The following is a 16,836-nucleotide window of genomic DNA, read 5'->3' as shown; positions in this document are numbered from 1 at the left end:
AGGGGTAAGATGTTTCCATCTTTGTGGAGCACTTTGAAATCTTTAGGCAGAACATGCTATTTAAATGCAAAGTATCATTAGTATTTCTGAGTCTTCCAACACCACTGTTGTGACACTGTGCAGTAGGCACACAAACACGGCGCTCTGACTTTCTAGCTAATCGTTTCCTTAAATTGCAGATGGCAAACTTAAGCTGTCCCACATGCATTCACTCTGAAACCAAGGACCTTCTCCTGCTCTCTCAGCTCTGTCCTTATGGTAAGGCACTAAAAAGTTAGTTTTGTGCATACTTTTATAAGTATGTCCCAGAACTCAGAAATAAAATCTCACCAATAGTACCTGATACTTTTCCTAAGAACGGAGTTTTAACTTGGGATGTCCTATTTAAAGTTATATTTCAAGGAGGTAAGACACAAAGTTGGTTAAGAAACTAGACTGGAAGTCCAGGTGACCTGAGTTCCATTTCTAGTTGTCCTCTCAAATTTAGGTGAATATTTTAAAGTGAAAAATGTATATCAGGCTGGCAGATCACAATGCAGAGACTTTGCTTTGATGCTTTTTGCATTTGCTGTGGAATTTTTCACAATGCTGGGTGCTGTTCCAGTGTAAGATTACTGTGCATGTGCTGCAATTCTATTTTGCTGTTATCTGTAGATCTTGGAGCATGTCCGTGTTATCCCCACTTTGCAGATGGGAAACCTGAGACGTAGGGAGGGATAGTGGCTGGCTCGGATCAGCTGACAATGGCAAAGCTAGGAATATAATCCTTCTTCTTTGAGTTTTGAGTCTCATATTTAGTGTTCTCCATGATACTATGATATCAGAAAATGCAGCTGCAGTTCCTGGACTCTCTTTTCCAGGTGCTGTCACACCTGGGTGTCCACTGATTGATTTACAGTCAAGCTACTACAGGCTGGATCTAAATAAGGAGCTGGGGCAGGAATGTCTGACTGACACACTGGTTCACCATGTCCACACTCTCAGGATGGGGCCCTTTCAAGAACAGGAATGCTCCATCATCTCTGACTTCCCCTTCCCCAACTGAGACAAGAGATAACTTCAATTTTATAAAGAGAAGAAACCAGAGGACTTGACCACTGACAAAAATCCCACCAAGGTTCCTAATATAGAAGGGCCTGGGATGTCAGATAAAGTCCCATTGCTTTAAAATTATTCAAAAGGAAGGCAGAATCAATGGGGTAGGGTTTTTTAAGTCCTCATTCTTCATGAGGAAGCCTTGAACCTCAGAATTGTGCTAGCCAGTGCTGAACGTGGCTGTTGTACTTAGGACTTGCTTAGGAGCCCTTGATGCACAGAAGAATTAAACGGCTTAGAGGTTGCTCATGGCCTGGAGAAGGGTAGATTATGGGTTGGAGCTGAAACAGCTGTGAGAAATTTGGCCTGAGTGGTGCAGAAACCACAGGGGTGTGACTCATCTCATTTAACTTTAAATGTCTACAGATACTAGGCTCCCTTTCTCTTCAGTGAGAGAAGTAGGTGCATTGAAGGCATGATTTCTGTTTGAGATGTGTGCTTTAGGAGGAGGTAAATCACTCCCTAGGTATGTCACTTACAAGAAAAGGAGGCTTTGCATGACTAGCTCACATTGGAGATATCCTGGCCTACATTGCTGCTGCAGGTTTCCTGGTCATGGAGGAGGGCTTGGATCCAGGCAGCCAAGTGTGAACGCATCCTCCCAGCATGGGCTCAGGGCTTGCACTGGGACCAGTAAAATCCCCTGATACAGGCAGGACCCAAGTCACCAGCCTGAACCCAGCCAAAGACCCAAAGGTGGGCTGGGTGCAGAATGACAGCAGTCTGTATGGTCTAGTACTAAATGAAGAATGTTGAAGCTGCGGATCTGATGCTGGTTCTATCCTGCACGGCACAACCTCAGCAGCGAAACCAAGCAGAGGATGTGCCATGTGGGAATCTTATTATCCTCCCTGTCATGGCTGAGGTATACAGACAGGGAGCTTGCACAGGCTGTGCTCGTCCAAGGGAGCTTATCCGAATACAGGAGAGTCTCTCTGCTACGATCTTCAGCTGTATTGATTTGGTTACTGCTGCCCTAGGAGTAAGTGTGGAGGGGTATTTGCTGGCCCATACTTTTGCAGCTCAGATGGGAATGGTCAGGTTTTTCCTCTTCTATTCACTTAGGGATTTTTTTTTTTTTAACTATTTTTCAGAAGCAGTAAAGGGAAAACAAAGCGATCATCTGTACACCAAAACTTAGTGACGAGTGTTATTTTGAAATGCTAGATTCCCGTCCCAAACCTAGGGAAGGAAGCATGGGAGAGAGCTGCTGCTCTGGGCACTGAACAGGAGCGGCTTCCCCAGTAAGCATCCGAATTGTCTGCCGTAAATCTGACTCCCTGATGGGCAATGTTCCTAAGAAAACCTACCCCGTGCATTCCCTCAGGCCCGTATGTTCACATTTGCAACTCTCACGCTGCACTTACTAGGGTTATTTGCACGGATGGGGGTTCCCCGTTGATGCCTGCGTGGCAGAAGTGAAGGGCTGACAGGCCTTTCCTGCCAATCTGCCTGTTGTTCAGATGAAGTGGTTGGAAAGTGCTCACTCTCCAGTTCCCTCTTTGGCTCAGGCACTCCGATAAGGCATGGGCCGTCCTATCTAGCCCTGGGAGCTGTTCCTCCTCCCTAACAGGCCCGCTCGGCCGGCTGACAGTTAGCAGCCGGCAGTGCTTGATAAACTTATCAGACCAAAGCTGAGCCCAGTGCACGCTCAGCTCCTCCCCAGCCTCAGATTTCCCCATTCCTGAGGACTCTTAGCTCTCTGCCTGCCTTGCCATCTGGTATGGTGCACACAGATCACCCTTGGGCCAGCAGGTCAAAATCAGCCTAAGGACCAGATTGAAAAACGCTTGTACCAAAGCAGCGCCTTTAAAATGAGAGCATCAAGTGGGACGTTCGTAGCATCCATAACCATCCATGTCCAGTGGAAATGCTGCTCGTGTCTGGTTTATCCTCTGTGTTTCTGCTCGCCCTGTTTCTCCGCTCGTTTGATGGCTTAGTGGTTTTAACGTGGCGGTCTCGCTGCGCAGACTTGCAGGATTTCTTTCTAAGCCCGTTACAGAATTAAGTTGCTTTGCTGAATTAAGTTTCTATCACTTGTTATTAGTGTCGCAGTAGCGCTCAGGCGTTCCAGCCGAGATCAAGGCTCCATTGTGCGAGGTGCTGTATGTAGAAGATAAGGAGGGGCAGTCCCGTTCCTGACTATCTTACTGTTGAAATAAACAAGTGAAATGAAGGGGAGAGCAGGAATTATTATCCTCCTCTCACAGATGGAGTGAGGCTTTCTGTGAACCTCATCGTGTGCTGAACAACTTCAGAAATCCAGCGCTCATGTCTTCCCTGAGGTCACGCGGGAAACGCGTGGCAGATCTCAAGCCTCCGTTCAGGGTTGCAGCCTTAAGAGCAGTGTGTGTCCATGGTGACTATTAGTTGAAAGATGGTGGGTCAGGAACTCTGCAGAGATCTGTGTTTTCTTAGGTCTCAACCAGCACGGAGGCGACAGACTGATTTAACTATCCTTGAATAATTTTGGTGTGGCTGTTCTGGGTTGTCTCCTCTGTGTGGATGTGCTATTCCAGGGGAAAAGTGGAAAAACATCTCTGCTTTGTGAGCAGAATAAGTCTTTTAATGGTTTTTAATGGTTTGTGGTATACTTTTATTCTGTAGCAGCTTAGCAGGTCAAGCTCCCTATCTGTTCCCAGGTTGGGCCCTTAATGTGTGTATGCAGCTATTTCTGGGAGATCGTCTAATGCTTTCAGGTTTCCCCGTGCGCTGTGCTGATGGGCTAGAACTAGCCCACTGGCGTGTCCCCATCACCTATGACTGCGTGGCCCTGGGGGAACGACCTGCTGCGAGGACAAGGAACTCTGCTCTTTTTTTTTTTTTTTTTTCACTGAAAATGCCTTCTTGTGAAGTCTAGGGTGGGAAGCAACTGGACTTAGCAAATAATTTTTTTTCCAATACAACCTGTACCAAATTAGAGCCTAATTCTTCCCTTCCCCTCTGTTCCTTCTAGGTCTTCCCTAATCATTGCCAACACAATGCGAAAACTTCAGGGTTTTGCTTTCTCGAGGATTTCACTCAGTGGAAGTTAATACAACCCGCAGATAAGCTCCAGCGTAATGCCGTGCTAGCTGGGAACACACCTCGCTTCCTGCAGGTGTCCCGTGGCTCTGTCTTCATTAGGGAGAGACAGATGCATCCTGTGTCCAAACTTAAATCCACTCTTGATCATAGTATTTCTGGGCTGCTGCTCTCGGCACCTGAAGGCTGTCTGGAAGACACAGAGGCACCTCTCTCCTTCTGACAGATGCCCAGGGTTATTGCTTTGCATGTCCCTCATTTGCTAAACAAAACAGCCCAAAGACCAGGATTTTCTTTCCCTGGCAATAAAGGGAAGAAGGTGTGAAGAGGACTGGGGAAGTGCAGGATACAGGGCGGGCTTGGAGAGAGGCAAAAACAATCAGCTCTTTCTTCAGCCACAAAGATTAGTTGAGATTTTGCTTTTTTGTTATCTGTTTCCTTGATTGACCAACCAGAATGTTTTTTCGATGCAAGGGGAGATGGTGGGAAAGGGGTTGTTTTCAGAGCAGTCAGAACTGGGGAGAATTTGCATGTTTAGAGCGCAAGGCCAGGTGTGTTTGGAGTTGGTGACAGCCACGGCCCGATCCTGACAGGTGCTGAGCATCCTTGGGTACCCACTGCGTGCACTCAGGAGCTCCAAGGGTCAGGGAAGCCCTTTGCCCGCCCCATGCAGCAGGCCTGCCCATGGCTGCTGCTGTCTTGGGAGTGGAAGGCTCTCCCCCAGCCTGGTGTGGCGAGGTTTGGGCAATGCCAGGTCTGCTTCCTTCCTTGCTCCTCCACCTGCATTTGCAGAGCTTCAGGCGGTGCAGAGGAAAGCCCAGGGAACCACGCAGAGTGCCGCTGTCGCCTCCTGATGCTCTGGTCCCTCCATCTTCTCAGGAGATGGCTCTCCCTGATGAGGGGTTGCAGTGAACACGGGGCTGTGGGGCTCTGCCTGGTTTTGCTCTGGGCTGCCGACACCCGTATACCTAAAGGAAGGACGGGGCTCAGCTGGTGGTGTTACCTGGTTGTCTGAAAGTGGCACCTTGTTTCTCTAGGGGAAGAAACTGTAGTGCCTTCGTAGAAAACTCTGCAAGTTAATTCCCTCTCCTCTTCCTCCCTTCTCAGGTCACCTTCTGACTCTGGCTGTACTGTCTCACTGGTGCCCGTGCCAGCTGGCTTCCACCCACAGCCTGTGTTTCTGGAGATACGCTCCCAGCACCTGTGGGAGGGGGTCAGCCTGGCCCCCCTGGGCTGCTTTGGCCGCAGACACATTTTCCTGAGCACGGCCCTGCAGCAGCACGCTGCCGACGGCCACCCGAGCGTGCTTCTATACTCGTTACCCATCCTCGTTGCATCTCCTGGGGATGCGCTCACCAGACTCCTCGCAAATGCAAGGGTAAGGCTGAGACTCTGGTGTAACTGCTCTTCAGTAGTCTCTGGGCTCAGTAACCACAACGATGGTGAAAGAAGCTGCCTGCCCTAAAGTCCTGGGGAAATAAAAGACAGGGCTGGGGTGATCTGTGCTTTGTTAAGAGGAGGAGCAGGCTGGAGCAGCACAGCCTTAGGACAGAAGACCCCAGCTGCCTGTTGAAGGTCATACGTCCTCTGTACCATGGAAATCAAAGATAGGAATGGAAATCTAATGGATACGGTAGCCCTTGTTCAGCAGGCTCAGAAGAACCAGCTGTCTGATTTGGTTTTATGAGTGGTTTTACAGGCAGTCTTGCCACGGTGCCGATCAGTGTGTGCCAGCACTTCCCTCCAGAATGGCCACAACTGGGGAGCTTCAGATGAGTCAGGCACACCTGGCTGTCCCCAGGACACAGACAGGGAAGTCTCTGCTGCTGCGCCCATGTGTTTTGGGGCTGGAGGGCATTAGCTCCTGAGCAGTTCAGATGCTGACACACTCTTAAATATTTCTGTTTGCACGTTTGTGGAGGGCAAGAGGAATAACAAACATGGTTTGAGTTTTTGGCAGCAGCTTTAATAAGCTGAAATGACTTTACCTTGAGTGAGGCTTGTGCATGTGTACGTGTGTGAGAGTGTCCACATGTGCGTGTGCGCCTGGTGTCACGGTCAGGACCTGAGGACCAGTTCCCAAAGCCCGGTTCTGTCACAGGTTATACACATCCCCTGGAGTCCCTGCCCTGGCCAGGTTCTGGCATGACCCAGGAAGGGACAGCAGTGTTTTAACGGGGGCTTCGGTAAGCGGGGCACACAGTCCCATGTCATCTGATGTGGTTGTGGCTGCACAGCCCTCTTGCTCTGGAGCGCTGACTTGCAGCCTGTCTGGGGCTCTGCACAAACCTGTCTCTGAAGATGAGTGTCCTCCCCTGGTCCCAAGCTTTGAGGGTTGTTCGTGGCTGTTCTGCAGTCAATGGGCCCCTGCTCCCTGAATTTGTTGTCTTTCATTTCTAAGTTTGGGAGCCCTGTTCTGCATGTGAATCTCCACCTTTATTTCCTCTCCAACAGCATGGGGCAATGCTGTACTCTCTCCTTTCTCCTTTTCCCCTCCATCCCTACTGCCTGCATCTCCAGAGCCAAGTATGAGCCTTTCTTGAAATGAATGTTTTTAACATGAAATACAGTGTTTTAGCCCAGTTACTGAGAGGGAACAGATTTATCAGATAAATCCCAGCAGGCCTGTGCATGTTGTCACTGTCTGGTATAGTGCAATAAAAATATACATTAGAATAAGTATAAATACATATTTACAGTTTACAAGTAAAGCCAGGAGTACAGACTCTGTTTTGAGCTTCCAGAATGCATATTAATGACTAACAGCTTAGGCGCAGCCTAGAACAGGGGCGAAGACATTTTAGGTCTTAGTCAGGAGAATGGCTTTGGATTTACAGCAGTTAAGTGAGGGCAGGGCAGACCCCTTTCTCCTGGCACTAAACGAATTTTCCACTTGGATAGTTTCTTCTTTGCCCACGATGGCGGCCTTACTTCATAAGATTTTGGAGTGAAATGACTTAGTGTTGCAGCCTATTCTCAAGGCTACTTCCCACCCGTGTCATTATCTAAGGCCTTGTGTGCAGGTATGTGGTTATGGAGTGGGCTGTGTGCTGCTACAATGCCCTGCTTAACTGAAAGCACTTGTCTACTTTGTCCTTCCTGTTAAGAACTCAAGGGACTTTACAAATCTGAGTGAATGACTCCACGTCACCAGGAGGGGTGGAAAAATAAAAGCCCAGTGCAGTGACTTGCCAAATGTTATATGGTGAGAATGTAGCAGAGCTTGGAGGGGAACTGGCTCTGTACTTGTTCCAGCGCTTTGCTTCACCTCTAGACCTGGAAGAAGGAGGAGGAAATACCACTGCTCTGTCTGTATAATATTTGTAAGGTACTCACATGCTATGCCAATGTGTACAGGCTCGAACACTTCCTCCTTTAAGAGAGTGGCTGGAAAGCAGAACTCTGGCCCTTGACATTGATATCCAAGGGCTGCTCCTGGCCATGCAGTGCCACAGGATTGCCCAGGGCAGCTCTAAGCCGGTATGTCCAGCATGCAGTGGAATACTATGGGACATACCAGCCCAGATTCCAAGAGCAGCCCGTCTCTCTCGCATGGTACTGAGACATGGGGCTTATTGGCTTACACCTAATGCTGTGGCATGGCTCTTCCTGGAGCTCACTTGGCTGCCACTAGCCCAGGCATCTTCGCAGTGTGATGTGTATGAGGAATGCGTTCAGAGACCCCTGTTACCAGCTAGGGACAGGAGCTGGGTTTTTTCAGTATTTTCCTCCCACTCCAAGCTAAAAATACAACACAGTTAAGTTGTCATTTGATCACAGTAAATGTTCCGCTGAAAGAAAATGACTTTAGGTGTGTGTTACCAGAATTTATGACCCGGGCAAGTCTCTGCAGAAGCCCTGCCTATGTTGAACACAGCTCACTGAATGCAATCTATTTGCATGCCCCAGCCTTATCTTCCTAACCATCAAAGCAGAACATGGTTACAGCACTAGCTTGGCACAGATTGTTGCTGCCACTAGTACAGGAATTTCCACCTCTCTGCTGGTCAGTCTGATGAATCAAATTCTGCATGTGGTGTAAATCCAGACTAATAGTGACCTTAGAAGAACTCCTCTGGATTTGCACTTGAGCAGGTGATGTCAGATCTGGGCTGGTACCTGTTGTAATTGAAAAGTAAGAGTTCCCACTGGTTTCTCTGTCACCTGCTGGGATGTGCAAGTCCCTGGGGTGTCAGAACATCAAAGCCAATGACATGACTTTGCCAGTCCCCAGGGGAACATAGGAAGCTATATGAGCTTTATGAGGCGGGCAGCCCCACGCTGGATGGATATGCCAGGCAGAGTCTTCTTCCCTGGAGCATGCACTGGCAGTGAGAACTCTGGCAAAGGCCTGGAGCCGTCCCTCACTTGAGACTGTGTTGGGTCTCTCGGTGCCTCCGCAGATCCACCTTGCGCTGGAAGCCCTTGGCACAGAGCTCACAGCTGAAGGGCTTGAAGCCAGTGTGTTTGCGGCTGTGAGTGATGAGGTTGGAGCTCTGGCTGAAGGCTTTGCCGCATACCTGGCATTTGTGGGGCTTCTCCCCTGCAGGGCAGAGAAGATGGTAAGAAATACTTTAAGAGATGTGAGAAGGCAGGTAGAAATCTCCTTTAGCAGACTCAGACCTGACTGGCTATGCTTGGGCATAAGGGTGCTGCCAGCCCAGCTGTCTTACTAACGTGTCTACCCTCTGATCCAGCACCAGAGGGTGAGAAGAACCAGAGGCAGCCCTGCCCAGTTGTGTGGCCCATGCTCCGTCTGCATCCGGGGCTGGGTACAACCATGACATGCACTGGAGGCTGGTTGATAACCACCTCCTTCTCACACAGAGGAGGACGTGCATCTCAGTGATGCTTAGACCTTCTGCTGTCTTACTGCAAAGGGAAGAAGGAATTTCCAGTGCCTCTGGACACTTATCCCCAGTCTAATATTTCTGTGTCTGGGGACTATGTGTGTCAACATGATGGACTCTAATTTGCATTTGCTTATTGTGAATATTTTGTTTCTCACCGGTGTGGATGTAAGTGTGTTTCTTCATATCCGACTTCTGGTGGAAGCGCTTGCCACAGTATTGGCAGGGATAGGGCCGTGTGTCTGAATGGATCAGCAGATGAGTGGAGAGGGTGGAGGAACGCTTGAATGTCTTCCCACACATCTTGCACTCAAAACTTCTTTCCTGTTAGGGAAAGAAAATCATGGGATGTCTGTGGCTGCAAGACATGTGATACAGCTTGAAGAGTGTTAAAGAGTCTTAAGAATACTAGATTTGATAAGCAAATCTCCTTGGCTCATGGACTGATATGCTAGGTGCAGTATGAAGATAATGTGGGGAGGGTTACTTATGGAAATGGATTGTATCTTGTGATCCAAACTCATGTGCCCTTTAGGAGGAAGCGAGGCACAGAAGAACCAGTAGCAACGATCCTCCCATCCAAGGAATTCTCAAAGGCAGTCTGAGATTTGTGAGACTAAGATCTATGGTCTTCAGAGCTCCTATCATTGTCATTGGGTGCTACAGGAAAGCCATCACGTTTGTAACTTAGGAAATGTCACTTCCTTTATAATGGAGTAAGCAACAGCTAAGGTCCAAGCACTCAGGAGCTCTGGAGAGCTGCTTCTCTGAAAACATGCTACCCACCTGGGAGTGAATATTGGTGTGCTGCTCCAGGCTTACAGCGTGTCCAAAGGTTTTTCCACATACTTCACAAGCAAAGGGACGGGTCCCACTATGAGACCTTCGGACATGGACCTCCAGTCCATGGGGAGTGGAGAATACCTGTAAAACAAAATGCCAGTGATTTTTTTTTTACATGAGGCAGCTGTATCTCCATCTGCTCTCAATTCTTTCTTTTTATTTTATTATTTTCTCTCATGGGCCATGTGAACCGCATCATTTCTAGCACTCTTGTCCCCAGTCAGGAGAACAAGTAGGTACCCATTTTGAGACACATGCACTGCACTTTGGTGTAACCCAGTGAAATATTGATGTATGCAATGAAAAACACTCCAGGCCCTCCCCATCCCTGAGGATCTCCTGTGACACACCTTGTTGCACTTCACACAGTGGTAGGTCTCCATGTCTGAGGAGTAATGCATGCTGTAATCCAGAGGAGGCTCGGCGCTCGGCAAGAGGTGGCTTCCGTACAGGCTAACGGGGTGCTCCAAGAGGGCTGACTGCATGGTTGAAGACATCTGTCGGTAGCTGTATGGCAAATGGAAAGCATCCCAAGAAAAGCCGGTTTTGTAGAAGGTAGGGGTGCTTGTCGTGTTAGTGCAGTCTTTGATCTGCAGACCTGGGATGGCCATCTCTGAGTTTGCAAAGGAGAGGGAGAAGTGAGTGTCATGCTGTTGCCTGCAGCTCAGCACCAGTAAAAATGCTCCCCAGGTACCATTCCCCCATTTAATGTCCTGCCTGACCTTGGGAGTTGCAGTTGGTAACTCCTCTTTCTTTGATTCAAATCCTGATCCCCTTACAAAGTTCCTATTATGACTTTGATTTCAGTCTGAGGAAATTTTAGCAGAGAGGGGATGCTAGGGGAATATTACCCGCCCCACACTAGCCTTTCTTCTTGTGGTGTTTGAACAAGTATCATGTGGCCACCCGCCTTGACCCATAGAGCACAGAATTGCATTAGTCCTTGAGATTTGGAGGCTCACTTGTTGGGAATCATAGCATCATCCTTCAGGGAGATGCTGATCTAGACCAGAATCATAAAGAGAAATACAGAATGCTCTTGATGACCTCTGCCTGGGACAAGTTTGACCACTGATGTCAAAATAAGACCTGCCATTTAGTGAAGATCTGGACACAGCCATAGGGGCTCCATAAGCCAGCCCAGCCCTGACCTCTTTTGCAATTGTGGTCTTGGGTAGCAGACCTTGAGCTGAAGGACCTGGCAGCATCCTGCTCAGGTACTGGACAGGGACACTTTCTTCTTTCAGTTCAGATGGGTCCTTTTCTTGTTTTGGAACCACACATTCTAGGTCCTGTTTCTTGATGTTCTCCGGTGTCTTGTCTCCTATGGCTGTAATCGCACAACAGAGTCACAGTTAGTTTATTCTAGCTGTTAAGAGAAGAGTCTATTAAGGTGGCATGTACTTACGCATGAACTCATGTTTGGATACATAAGCCCATGCTCAATTCCCTGAGTAAGTGCGGAGTGGTGCAATCAGCACAGCGATCAAGGTCTGTCCATTGCTGACAAAGGGAAATTCCAAGCAGGATGAGATAGGCAAGGTAGAGGGGGGCAGGAAGAAATGATAGGACACTCGATACCCTGTATAGTTAGAGAAAATTAACCCTAGAAGGCCACATGTCTGTTAGAATCATTTCCCTATTTAAAACTATTTTCATTTGTGCAGGTAACTAACAATCACTAACTTATTAACCTCCCCACCTCTCTCCTAAGAGAGTTCGGTATTGTTAACCTGTGTTTATGGACAGCCAAGTAGGGAAGCAGAGAGGGCAGCTAAGTAACTGCTTACGCAGTTGCAAAGGTGACCACAGAGCCTTGTCTCCTGCCCACACTCCCATTTCTCCATGCTTGTCTCAGCCCTTAAAGAGGCCAACCAGCACTTGTTAGAAGTAGACTTTATACTAAGAATCTAAAATGGACAGAGGTTCAATACATGTGCCTCCTTTCTGCTGGAGATGGGACTGGGCTGCTGAAGGACAGTATTCATCTGTCGTCCAAACCCTCCTGTGTGCCAGACACACAACAAATGGCCAAAGGATGATGGCAGGAATTGAAATTAGAATGTCACCTCCTTTCTTTTTTATCAAACTTATCATAGGGCTGGACTCTAATTTGATATTCAGGGCTAGAACAAAGGGTAAGTTGATCCTAGATTTGAATAAAGAAAATTGGAATGGTGCCTGAAGGAAGAAGATGATTGCCCTGGCCCTGCTGCTGCATGGATGGCTATGGGAAAGCATGAACAGGAGCAGAGGGACAACAGCAGGCACAGACAGAAGCAGTGTTGGTTTTTGTTAATATAGCATATAGCAGCCAGCCCTTCACCTGTGAGTGTGCAGCACTCCTTTCACAGCCAGTGTTAGGGTATCACTAGTATCTTCTCAGCCTAGCTGTAACCTTTCTTGCAAATCATTGGGATGAGGTGGTAACACACTGAGGTAGAGAAGATGTAGGTCCAGAGAGAATGTGGACAGTGAACATAGCAAGCTGGAGATTGAGGTGGCAGAGCTGTGAGTTTGTAGAAGACTGACAACCAAGTGCAAGCTCTTTTCCCAGCTGTTAGTTGCCTGAAGTTGGCCATCTTTCTCAAAAGTGATTTACTCCACACAGCAGTATCTCAAATCTCCCCAGCAATCCAGCAGGAAACAAAGGGAGGATCTAAATTTGGTTTCAGTGGGACAGTGTGGATTTGGCCTAGAGAAAGAGGGCACACTGTGGAGGATTGGTTTGTCCTTAGACTGACATCCCCGTGTGGAAGCCCTTAGTTGTTCTTAGCTCACTCATCCTACTCCCTTAGCTTGCCTACTCATTTATTGATTTGCCTTGGTGTATTCTCACAAGCCGAGTGGATCGATTGACTCACCAGTGAAGGGAGAGGTTATCGGACCCCATGTGAGTATAGGCAGGTCATCTTCCACAAAGCGGTGTTGATGATAGGTATGGGCCTTTTTGCTCTTCACCAAAAAGGAACGTGGCATTTTCCATTCACTGTCTGGGCAGAAACACAGAATAACGGCAGGTAAATCTCTGTGCTCTGGGGGGTATTTTCACATTTGTTCCCCAGCACATCAGCTCCATATGCAGCAGTGATGGGAATTAAAACCCTGCTACTGGGGAGACAGAGAGTTCATCTCAAAGGTCCCTCTACCCAGTTGAAGAGCAGGGAGTGCTTTCTTGGGTTTAGGTGCTTGATGGATCTCAACTCTGGGGAAAATGGATAGCTCAGGAGCGGGCTAAGCAAAATAACTTACTGCCAGATAGTCTCAGCCACTGAATGTAGAGGTGGGACTGGAGGTCGAAGATGGGCTTGCACATTACAGTGTACCTCATAAAAATTACATTTCATAATCTACCCCTAGGTTGAGGCAAAGGATTACTGCGGTCTTTATATTGTAGGTGGAGAAATAGAGGAACCCCTAAATTGAGTGCTGTGTTACAGGCCAAAGCCTTCTGTGGCAAAGAGACATCAGAACCCAGAATCTCTCTCTTGTAGCTCGCTGCTCTGGCTACTGGACACGATGCCTCTCTGACCTTACCCTCCCTGAGTGGGGACCATGTGTTGGAGACCACCCCTCTGAGAAAGGGTCTGTCTTAGTGTTTGTGCCGCACCTTGAAGAGCGCAGTCCCAAGCCATGATATGGGCTCCTCTGTGAAACTGCTACACAAATAATAATTACGGAAACAACATCAATAATAGGAGACAGTGGAAAATCCCCGCAGCCACGATGTGCGGTGGGTTTCCTTCTTGTTGGCTGTAGCTTAAGTATTTTGTATTCTGACTAACAAAAAACAGTCAAGCAGAGGCAGAGCAGAAGTGCTGGGTGAGAGAGGTTACCTTTTGGATCTGACTCAAATATCACAGACCGTTGAAACGACGGGTTAGGAACAAACATAAAATGCTGAAATTTAATCATACAAAATTCTCTTGCAATGCATCTGTTATCTTTACTACCCAGAACCAAGCCCGCCCTGCGCCCGCTCCCCATGGCTAGTAACTGTTCTCATGTAGGCAGTATGACAACAGGCTCGATGCTGGGTACAGCAATATCAGCTGGCACCTTATTTGCATATGTATTTGCATTTTCCCTTGTTATTGTTCAGGATAGTAGCACTAAAAGCAAATCTTGCTATATTTCATATGAAAAGTCAGCAGTAAGTCCTGGCCCTCTGTTGATGGGAAAGTCCATTTTTAAGTTTTATTTTTTGCTGAGAGCAGTTAGGGTAGCGTAGCCAACTTATTCACTAAAAAAGAACAAAGTTTGCTCCTGTTAAGAAGGAATGACCTGAAACATCTATGTAAGTCAGGACAGAGCAGTGTGGGCTCCCGGAATCCCAAACAGCCAGGGATGGAAACGCTCTGCTCCCTGGGGTTCAGAAGCGCCCGTGCTACCCCTGCACGCAAAATATAATTACATCGCCCAGTGGTGGTTTGCTTTAAAGGCCCGAGGGACAGATTTACAGGGCTGCCTACGGCTGCAGGTACGTGTACCACGGCATTCACACAGCGAGGTCTGCTGTGGACGGGTGGGTTGCCAAACCCACTGCTGTCGGTGAGACTCAGGTGCTCACCAGCCCAGCACCCTTTGGAAATGCAGTTAATAGCTTAGCTGTCTTTTTAAATCTGGTCCAGGATTCCCACTGTTTCTTCTATGACTTCAGGGATAACTCTTGGTGACTCTAGCCCTTTTTTCTTCTGAAACGACTCACCTGCTTTTCTTCATCTTTTTCCAAGAAATTTGCATGTAACTTGAGATGAATAAGAGAAAACAAGAGGCCAAGAGTAGATTTGTTAATTTAATTTTAGAAAGAGGACAAAACAGTGCTGAGGATGACCCGTAAGTATGCCCTTTAGGGAGGGGACGCTGAAGTACACTGCTGTATTTGCTCTCCTGTAAGTCTCCAGTGAGGTTCCTTCTAAGTACCGTAAGGTGTATCTCGTCCCCGCGGGCACAAAAATACCTCCAGCTCGGTACAAACACCGGAGCGTTCTGCGATGGGCATGACCCTTCCAGCAGCGTGCTCTGCTTGGCCTGTGCACCTCGCATCCTCGCAGAAGCGCTTAGGTCAGCGGGTCCCACCACCCTCGGTCAGGCCCAGACGGGGCATCTGCGCATGGAGCCGCGCGCTGCAATACGCACGTGCCCCAAGTTAAAGTCCTGTCACAAGCCCTTTTTACATGGAATTTCCACGCATGTCAAAGGGATTTTCCCATGCGGTGGGGCAGGACTGTGTCCACAATGGAGGGTATTCATACCAGCAAGCTTTAGACATCTGATTTCTCTGCCCGAATTAACCAGTTAATCTCCCTGGGCTTCCTACACAGTGGAGGAGGAGGCTCGGGCAGCGGGTAACCGAAAGCAGGGTGAAAGCCTGCACCCAGCAGTGCCTGCTGGAAGGGTCCCTCCCTGCCCGCCGGCCAGAGGACCCTATGGCACTAGCCAGACAGCTTAGCCAGATGAGTTAGGGGACTGGAGTGGGCGGCATAGGCAATCTTGCAGGGGTTTATGGTAGTACCCGCACGCTAAGTACACAAAGGCACCAAGTACAGCCCCTCTTTTCTGATGGTGGTTGAAAGTAGATGCACATGAATCAATTGGATTTTTCCGCATGTGTGTGCCCCAGCATATGTAAAAGTCAAATTTGGTCCGGTATCTTGACTGCTGATAAGGGCCTCTGCTGAGCACAATGATCTTTAATGCACTAGTGAACGTTACAAAAGGAAGTTACCTTCCCCCACCCCATTTTACAGAGAAAACAGGAACTGGGAGCCCAAAGCATAGTTAATTAACAACTGCATTGGACCGTCTTTGTGATTCACACAACCAGGTTAGAGGAAAGCTAAAAGCACAGATTGTGAGAGAAAAACTACCGCCTCTCCTTGAAGCTCAAAATTCTCAGTAGCGAGTGATCAGCTGCTACTAATGGCTAACTATATTTCACAGGGAAAGTAGCGCTACGGCCAACAGACCCCACTACCTCTTAAAGTCACCGAAGCTTCCGACAGGATTTAGCTTCAACCTTTTGCTAAAAATTAAACTTTATTTGGATGGAGTCTGTTTGTGGCAGCAGTTTTTACCTTGGCAAGCGCATAAGGGAGTTCATTGCTTGGGCAGGGGTGCCTACCCAAAATGGAAGTGTCGTGGCATTTTTTGGATTCAATAGAGGATACAAAATCAGTAGCCGGCTAGAATTGACATTCTCATTTGTTCGTCACTCATGTAGCTGTACAATAATGTTGTAGTAATCTGCCCTGAGAAAAAGACAGCCTTTTTTCCCCCTTCCCAAGGGAAGAAAACCTACTTCACTATTTTGGGTACCTAACTGGAAGCACCTTAGAAAGGCTTCTTTTACCAGTTATAAATTCCCCTGTCAGAGCTGAAAGCAGACCCAGTATTTGCGAGTTCCCATCCTACGTTCAAACTCAAAGTTCCTTCGTCCTCAGTGATGCTCTCTGGTGATTCTGCAGAGTATCACAAGTAAAACTGTAATGTGATACTGAAACACTGGAGATTGTGCAAGAATCAAATTAAAAGGCTTTTTTTTTTTTTAGGGGGTGTTTTCTGACTTCAGGATCCTAATTTCACATGATCCTATGTTCCTCGTGAAGCCCCGTACCCAAAAATACAGGATTGGGCCCTTTGATATAATTGAGAAGAAACTCAGTCTCACTGAATCCGATTATGGAGCTGTTCTCTCTGGTTCCTTCCATGAGACAACTCATAACACAACACACTGTGTTTGGGAACTGGTGTCTGCAGGATTGTGCCACGCTGAATTTGCAGCCTAAGTTCTATTCTAAAGCTGGCTTTCATTTTCCTCTAAATTCAGGTAATCCGGTTTTCAAATTTACGAGGTTAATTATAGAGATGAAACCTTCTTCCCACTACACTCAGCGGGAATACTTAATTTTAACTTACGATTGATATATGTCTTCATGTAAGTTGATGAGGGTAAAAATTTTGAGGCTGAAAGAGGCTTGTTTCCTTCCCATTGCTTAATTTATATTTAAATCTTAATACTGCT

The 16,836-nt window shown here is 47.8% G+C and overlaps 1 protein-coding gene across 1 annotated transcript; it reads right to left on the bottom strand.

The window, feature by feature from the left end:
* Positions 1-8,483: 8,483 nt before the first annotated feature.
* GFI1B (growth factor independent 1B transcriptional repressor) lies at positions 8,484-12,791 on the bottom strand (the record flags this gene model as incomplete). The annotated part of the gene is made up of 6 exons (XM_082009063.1): positions 8,484-8,662; positions 9,128-9,293; positions 9,756-9,893; positions 10,163-10,425; positions 10,996-11,142; positions 12,677-12,791. The coding sequence occupies 6 exons, from the start codon at positions 12,789-12,791 to the stop codon at positions 8,484-8,486; spliced, it is 1,008 nt and encodes a 335-aa protein (XP_081865189.1).
* Positions 12,792-16,836: the final 4,045 nt, after the last annotated feature.

This window comes from Phaethon aethereus, assembly GCF_964289735.1.
Source record: "Phaethon aethereus genome assembly, chromosome: 20".
Classification (NCBI taxonomy): domain Eukaryota; kingdom Metazoa; phylum Chordata; class Aves; order Phaethontiformes; family Phaethontidae; genus Phaethon; species Phaethon aethereus.
This window is presented reverse-complemented; position numbering and strand designations above follow the sequence as displayed.